This window comes from Thalassophryne amazonica, chromosome 22, assembly GCF_902500255.1.
Source record: "Thalassophryne amazonica chromosome 22, fThaAma1.1, whole genome shotgun sequence".
Classification (NCBI taxonomy): domain Eukaryota; kingdom Metazoa; phylum Chordata; class Actinopteri; order Batrachoidiformes; family Batrachoididae; genus Thalassophryne; species Thalassophryne amazonica.
The window spans coordinates 16124013-16138089 of NC_047124.1; the positions used below are offsets into that span (position 1 = coordinate 16124013).

The window sequence follows — 14077 nt, forward strand, 5'->3', positions numbered from 1 at the left end:
GCGTTTGCGGCAACTTGTTTGCAATATTGTGTCATTATGGAGGTGAGTTCAACCAAAATATGTATTTAGGTGTTTAACTTAGATAATCGTGAGTCTTTAATGTGAGTTTTCTAAAAAAAAAAAAAAATTAAAGTGTTGTTAGGGCTGCATGTCGAAAACTGGTTCTTTTCAGGTATCCTTAAGAAATGATTCGATCCACCGACATCAATAACCTTTTTGCTTAACGATTCCCTTATCGGTCCTTCAGAGTGGCCGTTGTTTTTAGGGGCGTTTGTCAGGAAAATGATCATTTCTCTACATTGATTACAGACCCTGCAACGGATCTGTATAATCAACCGTTTCTGCAACGCGGCTTTGCTTTGAACCTTGAATCAATGAAGCAGTGCTTCGATCTTCGATCTGCTGCTTTGCTGGCTCTTTGTTTTATTTCACTTTATCTTATGTTTTCCCTGCTAAAACCATAAAGAGCATATGTCTGGGAGCAATATTTACCTTTTTTATGTTAAACAGACCTGTTATGGTCTTCTGAAACAGTTGATAGATGTATTTTGTAACTTAAAAACAGGACCGATGCTAACGCGTTAGCATGTCTATGGCATTTTCAATGTTAAAGTTAGCATTAAGCTGAGTTATTATCAAGCCTCCCTCCCCAGCGCGCAAAGGATTCTGGGATACTCTAAAACCGTGAACAGCACAGAGTTCTTAGATGGTCTGTTAGTACAGCTAAGTGCACAGCAAGCCATACCATCTTAGATATTTGGAATAAAATGTTCAGAAAGGACAAACATGGTTGAATTTACAGGAACTAGCAGCCTGTGCTAGCAGCGACATGGAGTCTGGACTCTTTTCGCTAGCACACAGCTACCACATGTCTAAATACCGATAACTTTACAGGTTAAAACACCTGATATTGACTAGTTATAAAAAATAAAAAAAAATTTCACCCTCACTTACACGTAAAAACCGGCCATCCAGCTACAGCGTATACTACTAGCCAAAGGTTGGACAAAGTCACGATCAAGTCACTCTCAAGTCACAAATCAGCAAGTCCCAAGTCAAGTCTCAAGTCATAATGACCACCAATTGTTTGCAAGCTAACTTGAGACTTGACTTGGGACTTGCAGATTGATGACTTGAGAATGACTTGACAGTGACTTTGTCCTACCTCTGCTACTAGCATATACAGCTATAATAATGGATTAATTGTTAATGTGTTTCTCTGTTTCCTTTAACAGTAGCTCATAACACAGAAAAACAATTGGACAAAAACAGATGTTTTGGGTGTCGCACTCGTCAAGCTAATGTGATGTTTCTCCTTAACAGGGTCAGACTTGGATCTCCATGAAGAAGTGTTTAACTGATCGAGATGTTCAAAGTTTTTGCCATCTGTTGAGTTCTTGACCCTGTGACGGCTTCGCCACATTTCTCGCCATCCTCAGACCTAGATGGTGAGGGAGTATCCAAATTACTTTAACAGATTCTTGTCTGCTTTCTTTCCTCCTCCCTCTTTCCGTTTAATTTTCTGTCCTGAAAGTGACTGATCTCAGCCAGACAAGTCCACCCCTCCCCCCCATTCCTTTCAAATTCCCGACTCTCGCCCTTTGGTTACCTCAGGTGATGATTACCGCTTGGACCACACAGAGACGACACCGCCCCCCCACCTCTCCCCACCGTACACGTACATTTTAAATCATTAAACGGAGTGTTTGCCTGAGGTGGAGCAGCTTCAACACCTAATACCTGAGATGAGTTCATCCCGTTACCAAGCAAATAAATCCTGGTCTCAGTTCACAGGGTTCAGACGTGGCTTTAGGAGGCCGGAGTGCGGTTTCCTTCAGGAGCAGTGTGACTGTAATGAGAGCACGCAGCAGCCGTGAGGCCAGCTTCAAATCCACTTTTGTAGTACAACTATGAATACAAATAGCCCTGGTAATTTCCTTAAACGTGTAAGACTCGTTTCCCCTCCTGCTAGACATCATGTGGTGCTCACGCTCTCTCGCGGCTCCTTTTCTATTCCTGAGGCTAATCTTCAAATCCTCCCAACAATCACTGCTCAGCAGCTTCATTAACTTTGCTGGTACACGTCTTCCTGTTTACATTCAAAGATGTGCAACTCAAATTAATCTCCGCTTCTGGCCATTTTGGTCGTCGCGCATTCTTAATTTGACCTTTGCTGCTTTCACCAAGACGTGGTGATGAGCTCAGGAGTGCGATTGTGGTTGGAGATGGTCCAGAGCTCTGGCAGTCCTGACAGGGCCACCGCCCAGGATCGGAGCTGCTGCCAGATCGCGCTGGTGGCACCAGTCCTAGAGCCTGAGCCACAACCACAAGACTCCTACTGCCTTACAACTGTACAGTAATGCTCTGCTACACAAAAAAAAAGACACAAGAAAGGGTTCCTGCTTTCATATATTACATATTTTTCGCTTTTATATCACCAGGTGTTGCTTTGTTGCCACGACACACTGTGACGTGTCTGGAGGAGACTGGTGTTCGTTCTTGAAACCTGAGCTTCCCACAAGAACACATAAGCTCGAATTTTCTGCATCGCAAATTACATCCATGTCCAAATTTGAACAAGTCCGTCACATGGTCGGTGAGGGCCTGATTATTTGTTCCTGTATTTATTTCATAATGGAACAGATGATGTGCTCTCAGACCCTTTTGTTAACACTCTAGATGTCATACGTGATTCACAACTGAAGAAAGCATTAATCATTTTAGCGACTGAAAAGATCAGAGTCTCACAGATTCTGGCTGTGAATTGGAAACTTTATAATTGTCCAGCTCTCCCTTGTAAAACAGAGACTAACGTGGTTAATTAAAGGATAAATTAAACGTTTGGACCATTCAACTCCCTGCTGATTCACTGAAAAACTGAGTCATTGCAGCTTTTTAAGGAAACATACATGAATAAAGAACTGAACTAATGGATATCACAATGAGTACCTGTAGTAGTGTTGTGATGAGCAACAACATAAATGATCTAAAGTGACACTAATTGAATCTGAAGCTAATTGAGAATTAAGCTAACCAAACCCAAAGTAAAAATCTAGCTGAACGCTAACACTGAAATAATTTAAACCAATAGCAACTGAATATGAAGCTGAATGAAAATAAAATTGAATACATCTAAAATAAAAGCTATCTGAATGTAAATGAACCTAAAATTGACTGAATCTGAAACCAACAGCCTGTAGCTGCTAGCTTAAATCTAATGATAACCAGTGGTGGGCACAGTTCTGCTAATCTGCTAACCGCTAATTAGCGAAGCTAACATTTTTGTTAGCGGATTAGCTTTCCAGTTAACTTCAAAAACCATCAGCAAACCAATTAGCTTTTGATAATAGTTCAGATAACTTTTAGACTGCTAATGTTTTAGTTAGCAACAGTGAAAAACATTTATAAACCCTGTTGGCTCCTGTCTGACGTATTTGCAGCAGTGAGGCAGATGAGAGGAGCTGAGCTCAAAAAATACAAAAACAAAACAAAAGTCATTACCCCTTGACAACATACAGCGGTCCAGCCAGGGGCGCCAGTAGATGGCAGTGTTCTATGCATTCTGACCCCGTTACATCACACGGTTGTCGACCTGAATCACAACTTAACAGATTTTTCGGTTTATCAAATGCCTTTTTTTTTTTTTTTTACAAATGGAAAAAAAAAAAAAAAAAAAAAAAAAAAAAAAGGCATTTTACAAAAGCATTTATTTGTAAACACCAACCCACACATTACATTCACTTGTGCTGGTTTGTACATAGAATGAATTAGTCAACCAATCAGTATGAGTGGAGGCTCAGTATATCCATAATCCCTTTGGGCATCTGTGTGTTATTTTCAAATCTTCAGAATTAGTGCATTATTTTAAAATTAACAGACATGTGTTATATTTTCACTTTGTACATTTTAAGATTTGAAATTAATGTAGTTATTCTATCCAGATTAATCTGATTTATAAATCAAAACCATAGGTCAAATCTGCTTTCCTTTTCAAGACGTCTGCCTCACAGCTGGACTACTGTATGCTGTCAAGGTAAATAACGCTTCTCTACAGCAGTGGGCAGGGCGCACAAAGATAGAAGCACCGACCTATTGGCTGTGTTTGGGTTTGTGATCGCCTTTGATTCTATCAGAAGCGCTGGCAGTGTTAAACTCAAAATCGGTTTGTTAGTAGCTGAGAGTGTACTAGAGACAATAGTGAAAGTTATCGGTTAGCTGTAGCTTCCGCTAAATTTTTTTGGTGGTTTATCGGTTTAGCGTTATAAAAGATAACTTTTCAGAAAGAAATCTGACTCAAATGACTGATGTTGACTCAGTAGAAATATAAGAGAACATAAGTAAACAGAAAATAATAAAATAATCTTGGAATAAGTCAGTGCCTGTGTTATTTATTGTGCCTTAACATAACACACTTTAGCCACGTTCTGACCATTACAATACCAAATATAAAGGAGTTAGTTCTGGTTTAACACGACACTACTCAGGTATTTTTATCTGTTCTCTAAAAAGGAACTGCAGTTTTCCGTCTAAGGTGAATTTTCTCTTCGATGACAGCGGCAGGCACAATATACCATTGTGTATTTATAAGCATTGCGGTGATCCTGGGAATGCACTGTTTTACATCTGTGGCATTCCCTCCATGTTCTACCCTGATTATCCTTATCACTGACAGACAGGCCGATGTGAGGAAGATAGGGCCACTGCCAGTCTTTGAGCCAGGCGTAAGACCGCTACAAAGACAAATGCGCTGCCTTAATTCAACATCCCTGTGGAGCCTATTAGAAGGTCAGAGATTCTGCAATATAAATGGATGTGGACAACTGAATGGCAGCATATTGTCTTGGATTTGAGCAGTTTCCTTCGCGAGGAATGTTGCTGAAAACATCCTGTTGGCACAGTTGCTCTGCACATTAAATGGTCTTACGCAACTGTCAGACTTGGAATTTATTCAAAACCCAGACTAACTAAAAGTATGGTAAATTTATTTTTGGCATACAGTACTGTATGTACCCGTTTGCTGATATTTGACCTTTTCTTGTCTTTTTCACTTGCCACCATTATAATGGTCAGTTGTTCCCTATAAGCAGCCACTGACTCAGCATTTTTGTGTAAAAACAGATTAAGACTGGTTAAAATATTTCTGGATCACAACACTATCATGTAAAGTGATTGTGATGTAACAAAACCCCATTTAGTACATCACATGATGCCTTCCTTTTAATATGGATTCTGTAGCAATGTTTTGAAACACGGGTGTTGCTAAGGCCTCAAAATGCTGCAAAGGAGCGCGTCAAGTTAGCATCACTAATTTACCTTACCAACAAATGGTTTCTGTACCATCCTCAGCCACATGCTCTCTATATTTTCTTTAATTCCAGTTGTATTTTCCAGTTCCATTCTATATTTTATCCTGTATTTGCCCACAAAGTGGGATTTGTGTTTCTTCCTGCGGTTGCTAGCTTAACTTGTTAGCTCAGCGGAGCACTGTAATGGGCACCTGACGTGGCCGGTATTCAGCAGAAGACAGGCGCAAGTTACAGCTGTTTGTAATTTCCAGTAATTTATCAAGCACCCACTAACCATCCAGCAGGTGGCAGACACGTCTATAGGATATTATATAAGCAAAACAAAATTGCTTTTTCTATCGATCTGGTGCATAAAAGTTCACCAAATTCAATAGGGTTTGTTTTCATTTTTGTTCTTTAAATTTGGGTTACAAAATGACAACATGTATTGTTTTTCGCTATGGTCTACACAAGCTGGTTGGAATGACAATTTAAGTTGGGTTTAACCCTCTGGAGTCATTTGACACGTATACATGGTTAAGGTCAAAATACGCATTTCCATTAATTTTTCAGCAAAACGTTTAATTTGAGTAAATGAAAAGTTTGGACTGCTGAGTAGTTTCACCTCAAAATCTGCAATTTATCCTCAGTATTTACCAGTAACAAAAAACTGCAGTTAATTTTCATTGTTCCTCTGCTTTGAACAAAGTGATCCAACAGAGCCCACAGAAACATCTGGCTTACGTAGAATGTGGCACTAAAATTAAGACTGAATTAGTAACAGTTCCAGGGGTAGAATATCATGCTCACTACACAATATAAAATATTATTCAGTCAGGGTGTTTAAACAGGGTTAGTATATTTGACAGGTTGATGCACAGGTTGTGCAAGAGAGGAAACAGTCACTTAAATGAAGCTGAAACACAATGTAATGAAGGTTTGATATTTTGGAGTAGTGTATTGTTGATGTAATTGGTGTTACTGTCCCTTTACTGTATTTAATTCAAATTTGAATGATCCCACTACTGCCACAAAAAACAATTCATTTATATAGCGTCAAATCACAACAAAGGTTCCTCCAGGTGCTTCACACAAGTAAGGTCTAACCTTGCCAACTCCTAGAGCAAGCACACAGGTGACAGTGGTAAGGAAAAACTCCCTCTGATGATTTGAGGAAGAAACCTCGAGCAGACCAGACACAAAGGGGTGACCCTCTGCTTGGGCCAAGCTACCGACACACCAAAGCAAATCTGTTTCACGCTGTACTCAGGCCACTTCAGCCTGTAATGTGAATGTAGCCCACTTGTATACGCTACTTTCCTCTGATACCTGCTATTATTTCAGGATCAACACCAAGTAGATAACAGAAATCCTTTTTATTTGCAGTTTGCATCTTGTGCCTTTTAGTCAAAATCACCATGTCAATAATCCCATTTTTGGTTTTACTGTGATAAATTAGATCTCTTATCTTAAAACTGTGGTTGTGTGGGAAGCAGTTGAAACAGTGATCCAAAATAAATTAAAGGGGGGGAAACAAAGTATTTGAGCGACTTCTTTTACAAATCTGTATTGCAGATGTGCTCAAAGCGCATAAGTAGACATTTTAAATTTTTCCCCACTGACAGAAATCACATTATTGCTTTGATTCACTCAATGAGAAAAGAATCTGAGTCTTTGTGCAGAATGCAGCCTGCAGGGGTAAAAGTATCAAAAGACTCGAGCCCCGTATCTGCCTCGAGTGTCTTACCTGACCACTTTAGTGCCTCCTTTGTTGACCTGCATGTCCAGCATACATCCCGAGTTGACGTAGGAGGCAAGGTTGATCTCAGAGAACTCTGCCTGGAGAGCAAAAGGAGAGAAAGCACCTTGAGGTTAGACATCATTTTATATAGCGCCAAATAACAAAAAGCTGCCTCAAGGCGCTTCACACAAGTAAGGTCTAACCTTACCAACCCCTAGAGCAAGCACACATGCGACAGTGGTAAGGGGAAAAACTCCCTCTGATGATTTGAGGAAGAAACCTCAAGCAGACCAGACTCAAAGTGGTGACCATCTGCTTTGGCCATGCTAGGCCATGCTACCGACAGTTGACAATACAATTATACAGGACATTTTTTGGATACTAAGCACTGACCTATAGTGCAGCATCTAAGAGAATATTTAGAGCAAAATCATGCAAATGGTGATACAAGCACCAAAATTGGCACAAATACTCCTTAAATATTACTCTTTTGAACAAACTGACTGGCCACTTGAATTTTCGATAGGCGGCCAGGTAGGGGTCAATTGAAGAATTACACAGGGATCAAAATTATAAATGCTCAAATCATTTTGAAAACTACACCACATTATTTGTCTGATCGTAAAGATTCCAAAAAGGTATAGTTTGGACTATCTATGACTGAATGTTCTGGAGTTATGGGGTAAAAACAGCAAAAATGGTGACAAAGGTCACTTTCAGTTTGTACAGAGGTCAAAAGTTAAAGTTGCTCCAATTTTGGAAAAACATGATGCAAATTATTAGTTAAGTTAACAGGGTTTTAAAAAGGAATAGTTTGGACCATGTATCATGCTTAGTTATGTTACGGGGTAACATATGTCAAATGTCAAAGAATCCAATGGACGACGACCTTGTTTGACCTTTACTTTCGAGACCAAACATTCAACACAATCAAAACTATTCAATTTATTAATCCTATTAGCTCAACCAATAATTTGCATCACTTTTTACCAAAATTGAAGGAACTTTAACTTGACCCCTGTACAAACTGAAACTGACCTTTGTCACCATTTTTGCTGTTTTTCAAATCAAATCAATTTTATTTATATAGCGCCAAATCACAACAAACAGTTGCCCCAAGGCGCTTTATATTGTAAGGCAAAGCCATACAATAATTACGGAAAAACCCCAACGGTCAAAACGACCCCCTGTGAGCAAGCACTTGGCGACAGTGGGAAGGAAAAATTCCCTTTTAACAGGAAGAAACCTCCAGCAGAACCAGGCTGAGGGAGGGGCAGTATTCTGCTGGGACTGGTTGGGGCTGAGGGAGAGAACCAGGAAAAACACATGCTGTGGAGGGGAGCAGAGATCAATCACTAATGATTAAATGCAGAGTGGTGCATACAGAGCAAAAAGAGAAAGAAACACTCAGTGCATCATGGGAACCCCCCAGCAGTCTAAGTCTATAGCAGCATAACTAAGGGATGGTTCAGGGTCACCTGATCCAGCCCTAACTATAAGCTTTAGCAAAAAGGAAAGTTTTAAACCTAATCTTAAAAGTAGAGAAGGTGTCTGTCTCCCTGATCCGAATTGGGAGCTGGTTCCAGAGGAGAGGAGCCTGAAAGCTGAAGGCTCTGCCTCCCATTCTACTCTTAAAAACCCTAGGAACTACAAGTAAGCCTGCAGTCTGAGAGCGAAGCACTCTATTGGGGTGATATGGTACTATGTGGTCCCTAAGATAAGATGGGACCTGATTATTCAAAACCTTATAAGTAAGAAGAAGAATTTTAAATTCTATTCTAGAATTAACAGGAAGCCAATGAAGAGAGGCCAATATGGGTGAGATATGCTCTCTCCTTCTAGTCCCCGTCAGTACTCTAGCTGCAGCATTTTGAATTAACTGAAGGCTTTTCAGGGAACTTTTAGGACAACCTGATAATAATGAATTACAATAGTCCAACCTAGAGGAAATAAATGCATGAATTAGTTTTTCATGCATCACTCTGAGACAAGACCTTTCTAATTTTAGAGATATTGCGCAAATGCAAAAAAGCAGTCCTACATATTTGCTTAATATGCGCATTGAAGGACATATCCTGATCAAAAATGACTCCAAGATTTCTCACAGTATTACTAGAGGTCAGGGTAATGCCATCCAGAGTAAGGATCTGGTTAGACACCATGTTTCTAAGATTTGTGGGGCCAAGTACAATAACTTCAGTTTTATCTGAGTTTAAAAGCAGGAAATTAGAGGTCATCCATGTCTTTATGTCTGTAAGACAATCCTGCAGTTTAGCTAATTGGTGTGTGTCCTCTGGCTTCATGGATAGATAAAGCTGGGTATCATCTGCGTAACAATGAAAATTTAAGCAATGCTGTCTCATAATACGAGGTCTGTCAATAAAGTAACGATCCTTTTTATTTTTTTCAAAAACTATATGGATTTCATTCATATGTTTTTACGTCAGACATGCTTGAACCCTCGTGCGCATGCGTGAGTTTTTCCATGCCTGTTGGTGATGTCATTTGCCTGTGAGCACGCCTTGGGAAGGAGTGGTCCCGCCCCCTCATCGGATTTTCATTGTCTGGAAATGGCGGAATGAAAAGGACTTTTTTTCCATCAGAATTTTTTCAGAAGCTGTAAGAGACTGGCACCTGGAAACCATTCGAAAAATTTATCTGGCTTTCGGTGAAAATTTTACGGGCTTCACAGAGAATAAGGTCTGTTACTACAGCTTTAAGGACGACCCCTTTAAGGACAGTCGGCGCGCCGCGCTCCGAGCTGCGACGATGCGGCACAAGCCACCGGACCATTTCTAAACGGATGGCTCTGTGGATAATAAAGGAGATAGACATGTCCAAACTTGTCCTCTGACACGCCGAAACAGAGATGTTCCTTTGTCTCGCTTCCAAAACGAATCGGTCTTTACGCTCGAAGCCTCCGCGCGGCTTTCCATGACAAAATCTCTTGTTAAAAGTGAAATCTGCCAGAAAATGGCTGATGTCCAGCTCTTGTGATAACCAGAGAAAGAGCACACGACGGTCTCATATCCACAGAGCCATCCGTTTAGAAATGGTCCGGTGGCTTGTGTCGCGTCGTCGCAGCTCGGAGTGCGGCGCGCCGAGCGTCCTTAAAGGGGTCCTTAAAGCTGTAGTAACAGACCTTATTCTCTGTGAAGCCCGTAAAATTTTCACCGAAAGCCAGATAAATTTTTCTAATGGTTTCCAGGTGCCAGTCTCTAACAGCTTCTGAAAAAATTCTGATGGGAAAAAAGTCCTTTTCATTCCGCCATTTCCAGACAATGAAAATCCGACGAGGGGGCGGGACCACTCCTTCCCAAGGCTTGCTCACAGGCGAATGACGTCACCAACAGGCGTGGAAAAAACTCACGAATGCGCACAAGGGTTCAAGCATGTCTGACGTAAAAACATGTGAATGAAATCCACATAGTTTTTGAAAAAAATAAAAAGGACCGTTACTTTATTGACAGACCTCGTACTGCCTAAGGGAAGCATATAAAGTGAATAAAATTGGTCCTAGCACAGAACCTTGTGGAACTCCATAATTAACCTTAGTCTGTTAAGAAGATTCCCCATTTACATGAACAAATTGTAATCTATTAGATAAATATGATTCAAACCACCACAGCGCAGTGCCTTTAATACCTATACCTGTTTTTACCCCATAACTCCTGATCATTCAGTCATAGATAGTCCAAACTATACCTTTTTGGAATCTTTACAATCAGACAAATACTGTGGTGTAGCTTTCAAAATGATTTGAGCATTTTTAATTTTGACCCCTGTGTAATTCTTCAATTGACCCCTACCTGGCTGCTTATTGCAAATTCAAGTGGCCAGTCGGTTTGTTCCAAAGAGTAATATCTAAAGAGTATTTGTACCAACTTTAGTGCTTGTATCACCATTTGCACGATTGTTTCAGTTATATGCTGCACTACTAAGGTGATTACCAGATGTCTTTGGTAGTAGATCTCTTTGTTGGATCCTTGAGTACTTCTGGAATTACTTTGTGTCACAGAAATGGTTTCTCAGAGAGACTAAGATGACAAGTATGATTTGCATTGTGAAGGAACAGTAACATTTTGCTGTGACGTCTTGGCCATGTGGCATTTTGGGCATGATCCAGCATGTAGGTGCCTCAGTATTTAGGACCCCAGCAGCCGAAGAAGGCCAAGGGGACGCCCATCTTTGACCTGGCTGAGGCAGATAGATGGTTACTATGGAAGAGTGGGGATGTGGTTGCCATCCATGTCCCATGGCGGTTCCATCATGTGGTGGATGCGGCAACACTCACTACTACCACATGCTCCCAAGCCTGAACTGACCTGGTAAAACAAGATGACAGCACAATGACAGAACATCCAGGTTCATCACAAACACCCTCCTGGATCCTCTGAGGGTTTCTTATGTAGGGAGAAGGTATCAAACCATAACCTTCTAGGATGTACATCTGTCAAAGTAAGAACGGAGCTTTAGCTACTACACTATACATGCTTCATTGAGATACGTAGCAGAACACGTTGCATATAAACAACGGACTTCATCGTCATGATGACCCAGTCCTCAAATTAACTCCTGACAATTTGCAAAAGTCGAGTCAATCTCCTTCCATGCCGTGATCATCACGACTCTTTAATCTCGCTTTACCCAGGCTTTAATCAGCATGAAAAGAACATATCAGCAATATTCTCTCAGACATGAATTCTTTTTCATTCAGTGCTGTGGCCCATCTACGGGGGAGTGAGTCTCTTTCTAAAAGAATGTGCCAATGTCACAGAAACATCTCTTTTTTTTTTGGCCAAGAAAAGAAAACGCCCACCTCTGTTATTTCATGTGTAGTGCTGAGAGAGGAGGCGGTTCAATGCCGTAATCCCATTTAGGGGACGACAAGGCGCCGCTCACACTTTATGCATCTCAAGGACGTGTACTCGTTCCCTTCTTTTTTTTTCCTCAGTTCTTCATACACGAAGCCCCTGAAAGAAACATCTGTGTGCTCGGCAGCCAAAAAGCACTTGTGCTCGAAACATACCGCTACACAAGCACAGTCAAATCCCTGCCCTCTATACAAGGGCCTACGTTGACTTTTTGCTGTGACCAGATAAAACCAAGTGAGTGGGCAAAAATTTTGGCGAGAGTCGAGCATTCCACATTGTCTGCAATTGGCTGCTTCTGGTTGAGAAGAGTGCAAATGGCTATTGGGCGGCGGTATGGGATACAAGCCCAGAAACAGGGACAGGAGGCTTTTCATCCCGCCATGGTTACCATCGGGGTAACACATTCAGATACTTATCCTGAGGCAGTTCTTGCCCTGGGAAAGGAAAACAGCAAGTGATACATGGGACAACTGGCTCCAAAGCTGATTCTTCTCATCTGCTGGCCTGGATTCAACCTGAATTAACATTCAGAAAACAAGGCTTGGTTGGGTTCGACTGTATTTCGAGCTCAGTTTGATATTTCTTAAACCAAACTGCAGTGATTCAAGCAATGTCATAAATGTAAAGGGTTGAATAATGGAATGAGATTTTGCAAACAGGATCTCCGACTGGCTGAGGACTGTTTCGCATTGTTCCAGCTTGGGAAAAACAATTCACGTGGAAAGCCTCATTTATCCCTGCGGTTCTCTTTGCACTCTCCTGTCATGTGAACTTGTAGGGCGCACAGTAAACACCACCTGACAACAGCTCATCTGGAATCTTTGAGAGTATTTTTAGATTTGTTCTCACCGATGTCACTGAGGTTCCAGTGTTTAAGGTGCCATTTTTATTTATTTTTTTAGTCATGATTAAACAGGATCTTCTGTCCTCTGGCACAAAACAAGCAAACAAACCAATAAAGAATCTTAAAAGACAAGCCAAACTACTTTATTTTTTGAGCAGTCTGAGAAAATTCAAGACTACATGGGGACATGCAAGTATGGAAACGCAATACCACTGAAATTTAACAATTATAAAGAAAAAATACTTGCACATTGACTTTAATGTGCCGTTTATCTTATCTGAAGGTTTTGAAATGATTAGAAGCAGTGCTTCTATGTGGCAAACACGAAGACTCACTCTAGGGGTCCAAATTTCCTGTCGTCAACGCAGGTCAACATTTTGCAATAATCCACTGACTTATTACAAGACGCAATGGAACTTTTTCCATTGGGAAGGCAGGCGTATTGGTAGTGTACTATGCGGAGCAGTAGCGTAGCCTGGTGGAGCCGACTGTGAGCTCAGTGTCATACATAGCCTGTATAAACTCAACGTAACTCTGCGATTGCGTCACTTGCTACTGGTGTATCATCGACACAGGTTCTACATATTCCTTCACATTTCTGCCTATTTCTTCAAGCCCAAGGGATCCAGAGGAGGTGGCACGTTCAGTCCAGCTTCTGATGTTGGTCAGTGGAGGTGAACGGAGCAGTAATGGTGTACTACCAAAAGTGACGTAGTGGCAGCGGAGCTCAAGTCTTGTGGGCCCTTTAGCATAAACGTCAAAGATTTTAAGCATGTTGAAATTTTTCCAGTATCAGCATTGCCCAACTGAAGACAGCTTAACTCCTGCGGAGTCTGACGGACTTTGGCGCCGGTCGACGTTAATTAACTTTTCGATCTCTGTTGGCAAACATCGAGCTATTTCTCAGAGTGTGAATACACCCTTAGCCATCACTAATTTGCAGTGCTTACGTCAGGTTTTGGTACCATCCCCATTCACATGTTCTATTTATTCTTTAATTCTGGTTTCATTTTCTTGTGTTATATATTTCATCTTGTATTTGTCCAAGTACTGGCATCATGACCCGCCCAAGAATACCCCACAGGAGATATGTTTTAAATTAAATCACAGTACATACAGACAGTTAGCTGAGCAATCTATTGGACAAATGGCAGATCCCCCCGTAACTCTTGACATGCTTGTTTGAATTATTGCTGGAACTGAGAGATTTGAGGTACAGTGGAACATTCATGCATTTTCCACTTTATACAACCGTGAAATAATCTTTGGAGCCACCAAATAGTGAAACCTGAGAGCGGTTATATCTACAGTAGGGTCCCGCAAAGCATTAGGG

General features: G+C 41.0%; 1 protein-coding gene across 2 annotated transcripts in view; it reads right to left on the reverse strand.

The window, feature by feature from the left end:
- The window catches only part of LOC117503964 (synapsin-3-like), a 139445-nt gene that overhangs the window by 82974 nt on the left and 42394 nt on the right, over window positions 1-14077 (reverse strand). For both annotated transcript variants that reach the window (XM_034163287.1, XM_034163288.1), the window contains exon 4: window positions 7033-7124. In XM_034163287.1, coding sequence (XP_034019178.1) covers window positions 7033-7124 — 92 coding nt within the window. The remainder of the gene's footprint in view (window positions 1-7032; window positions 7125-14077) is intronic.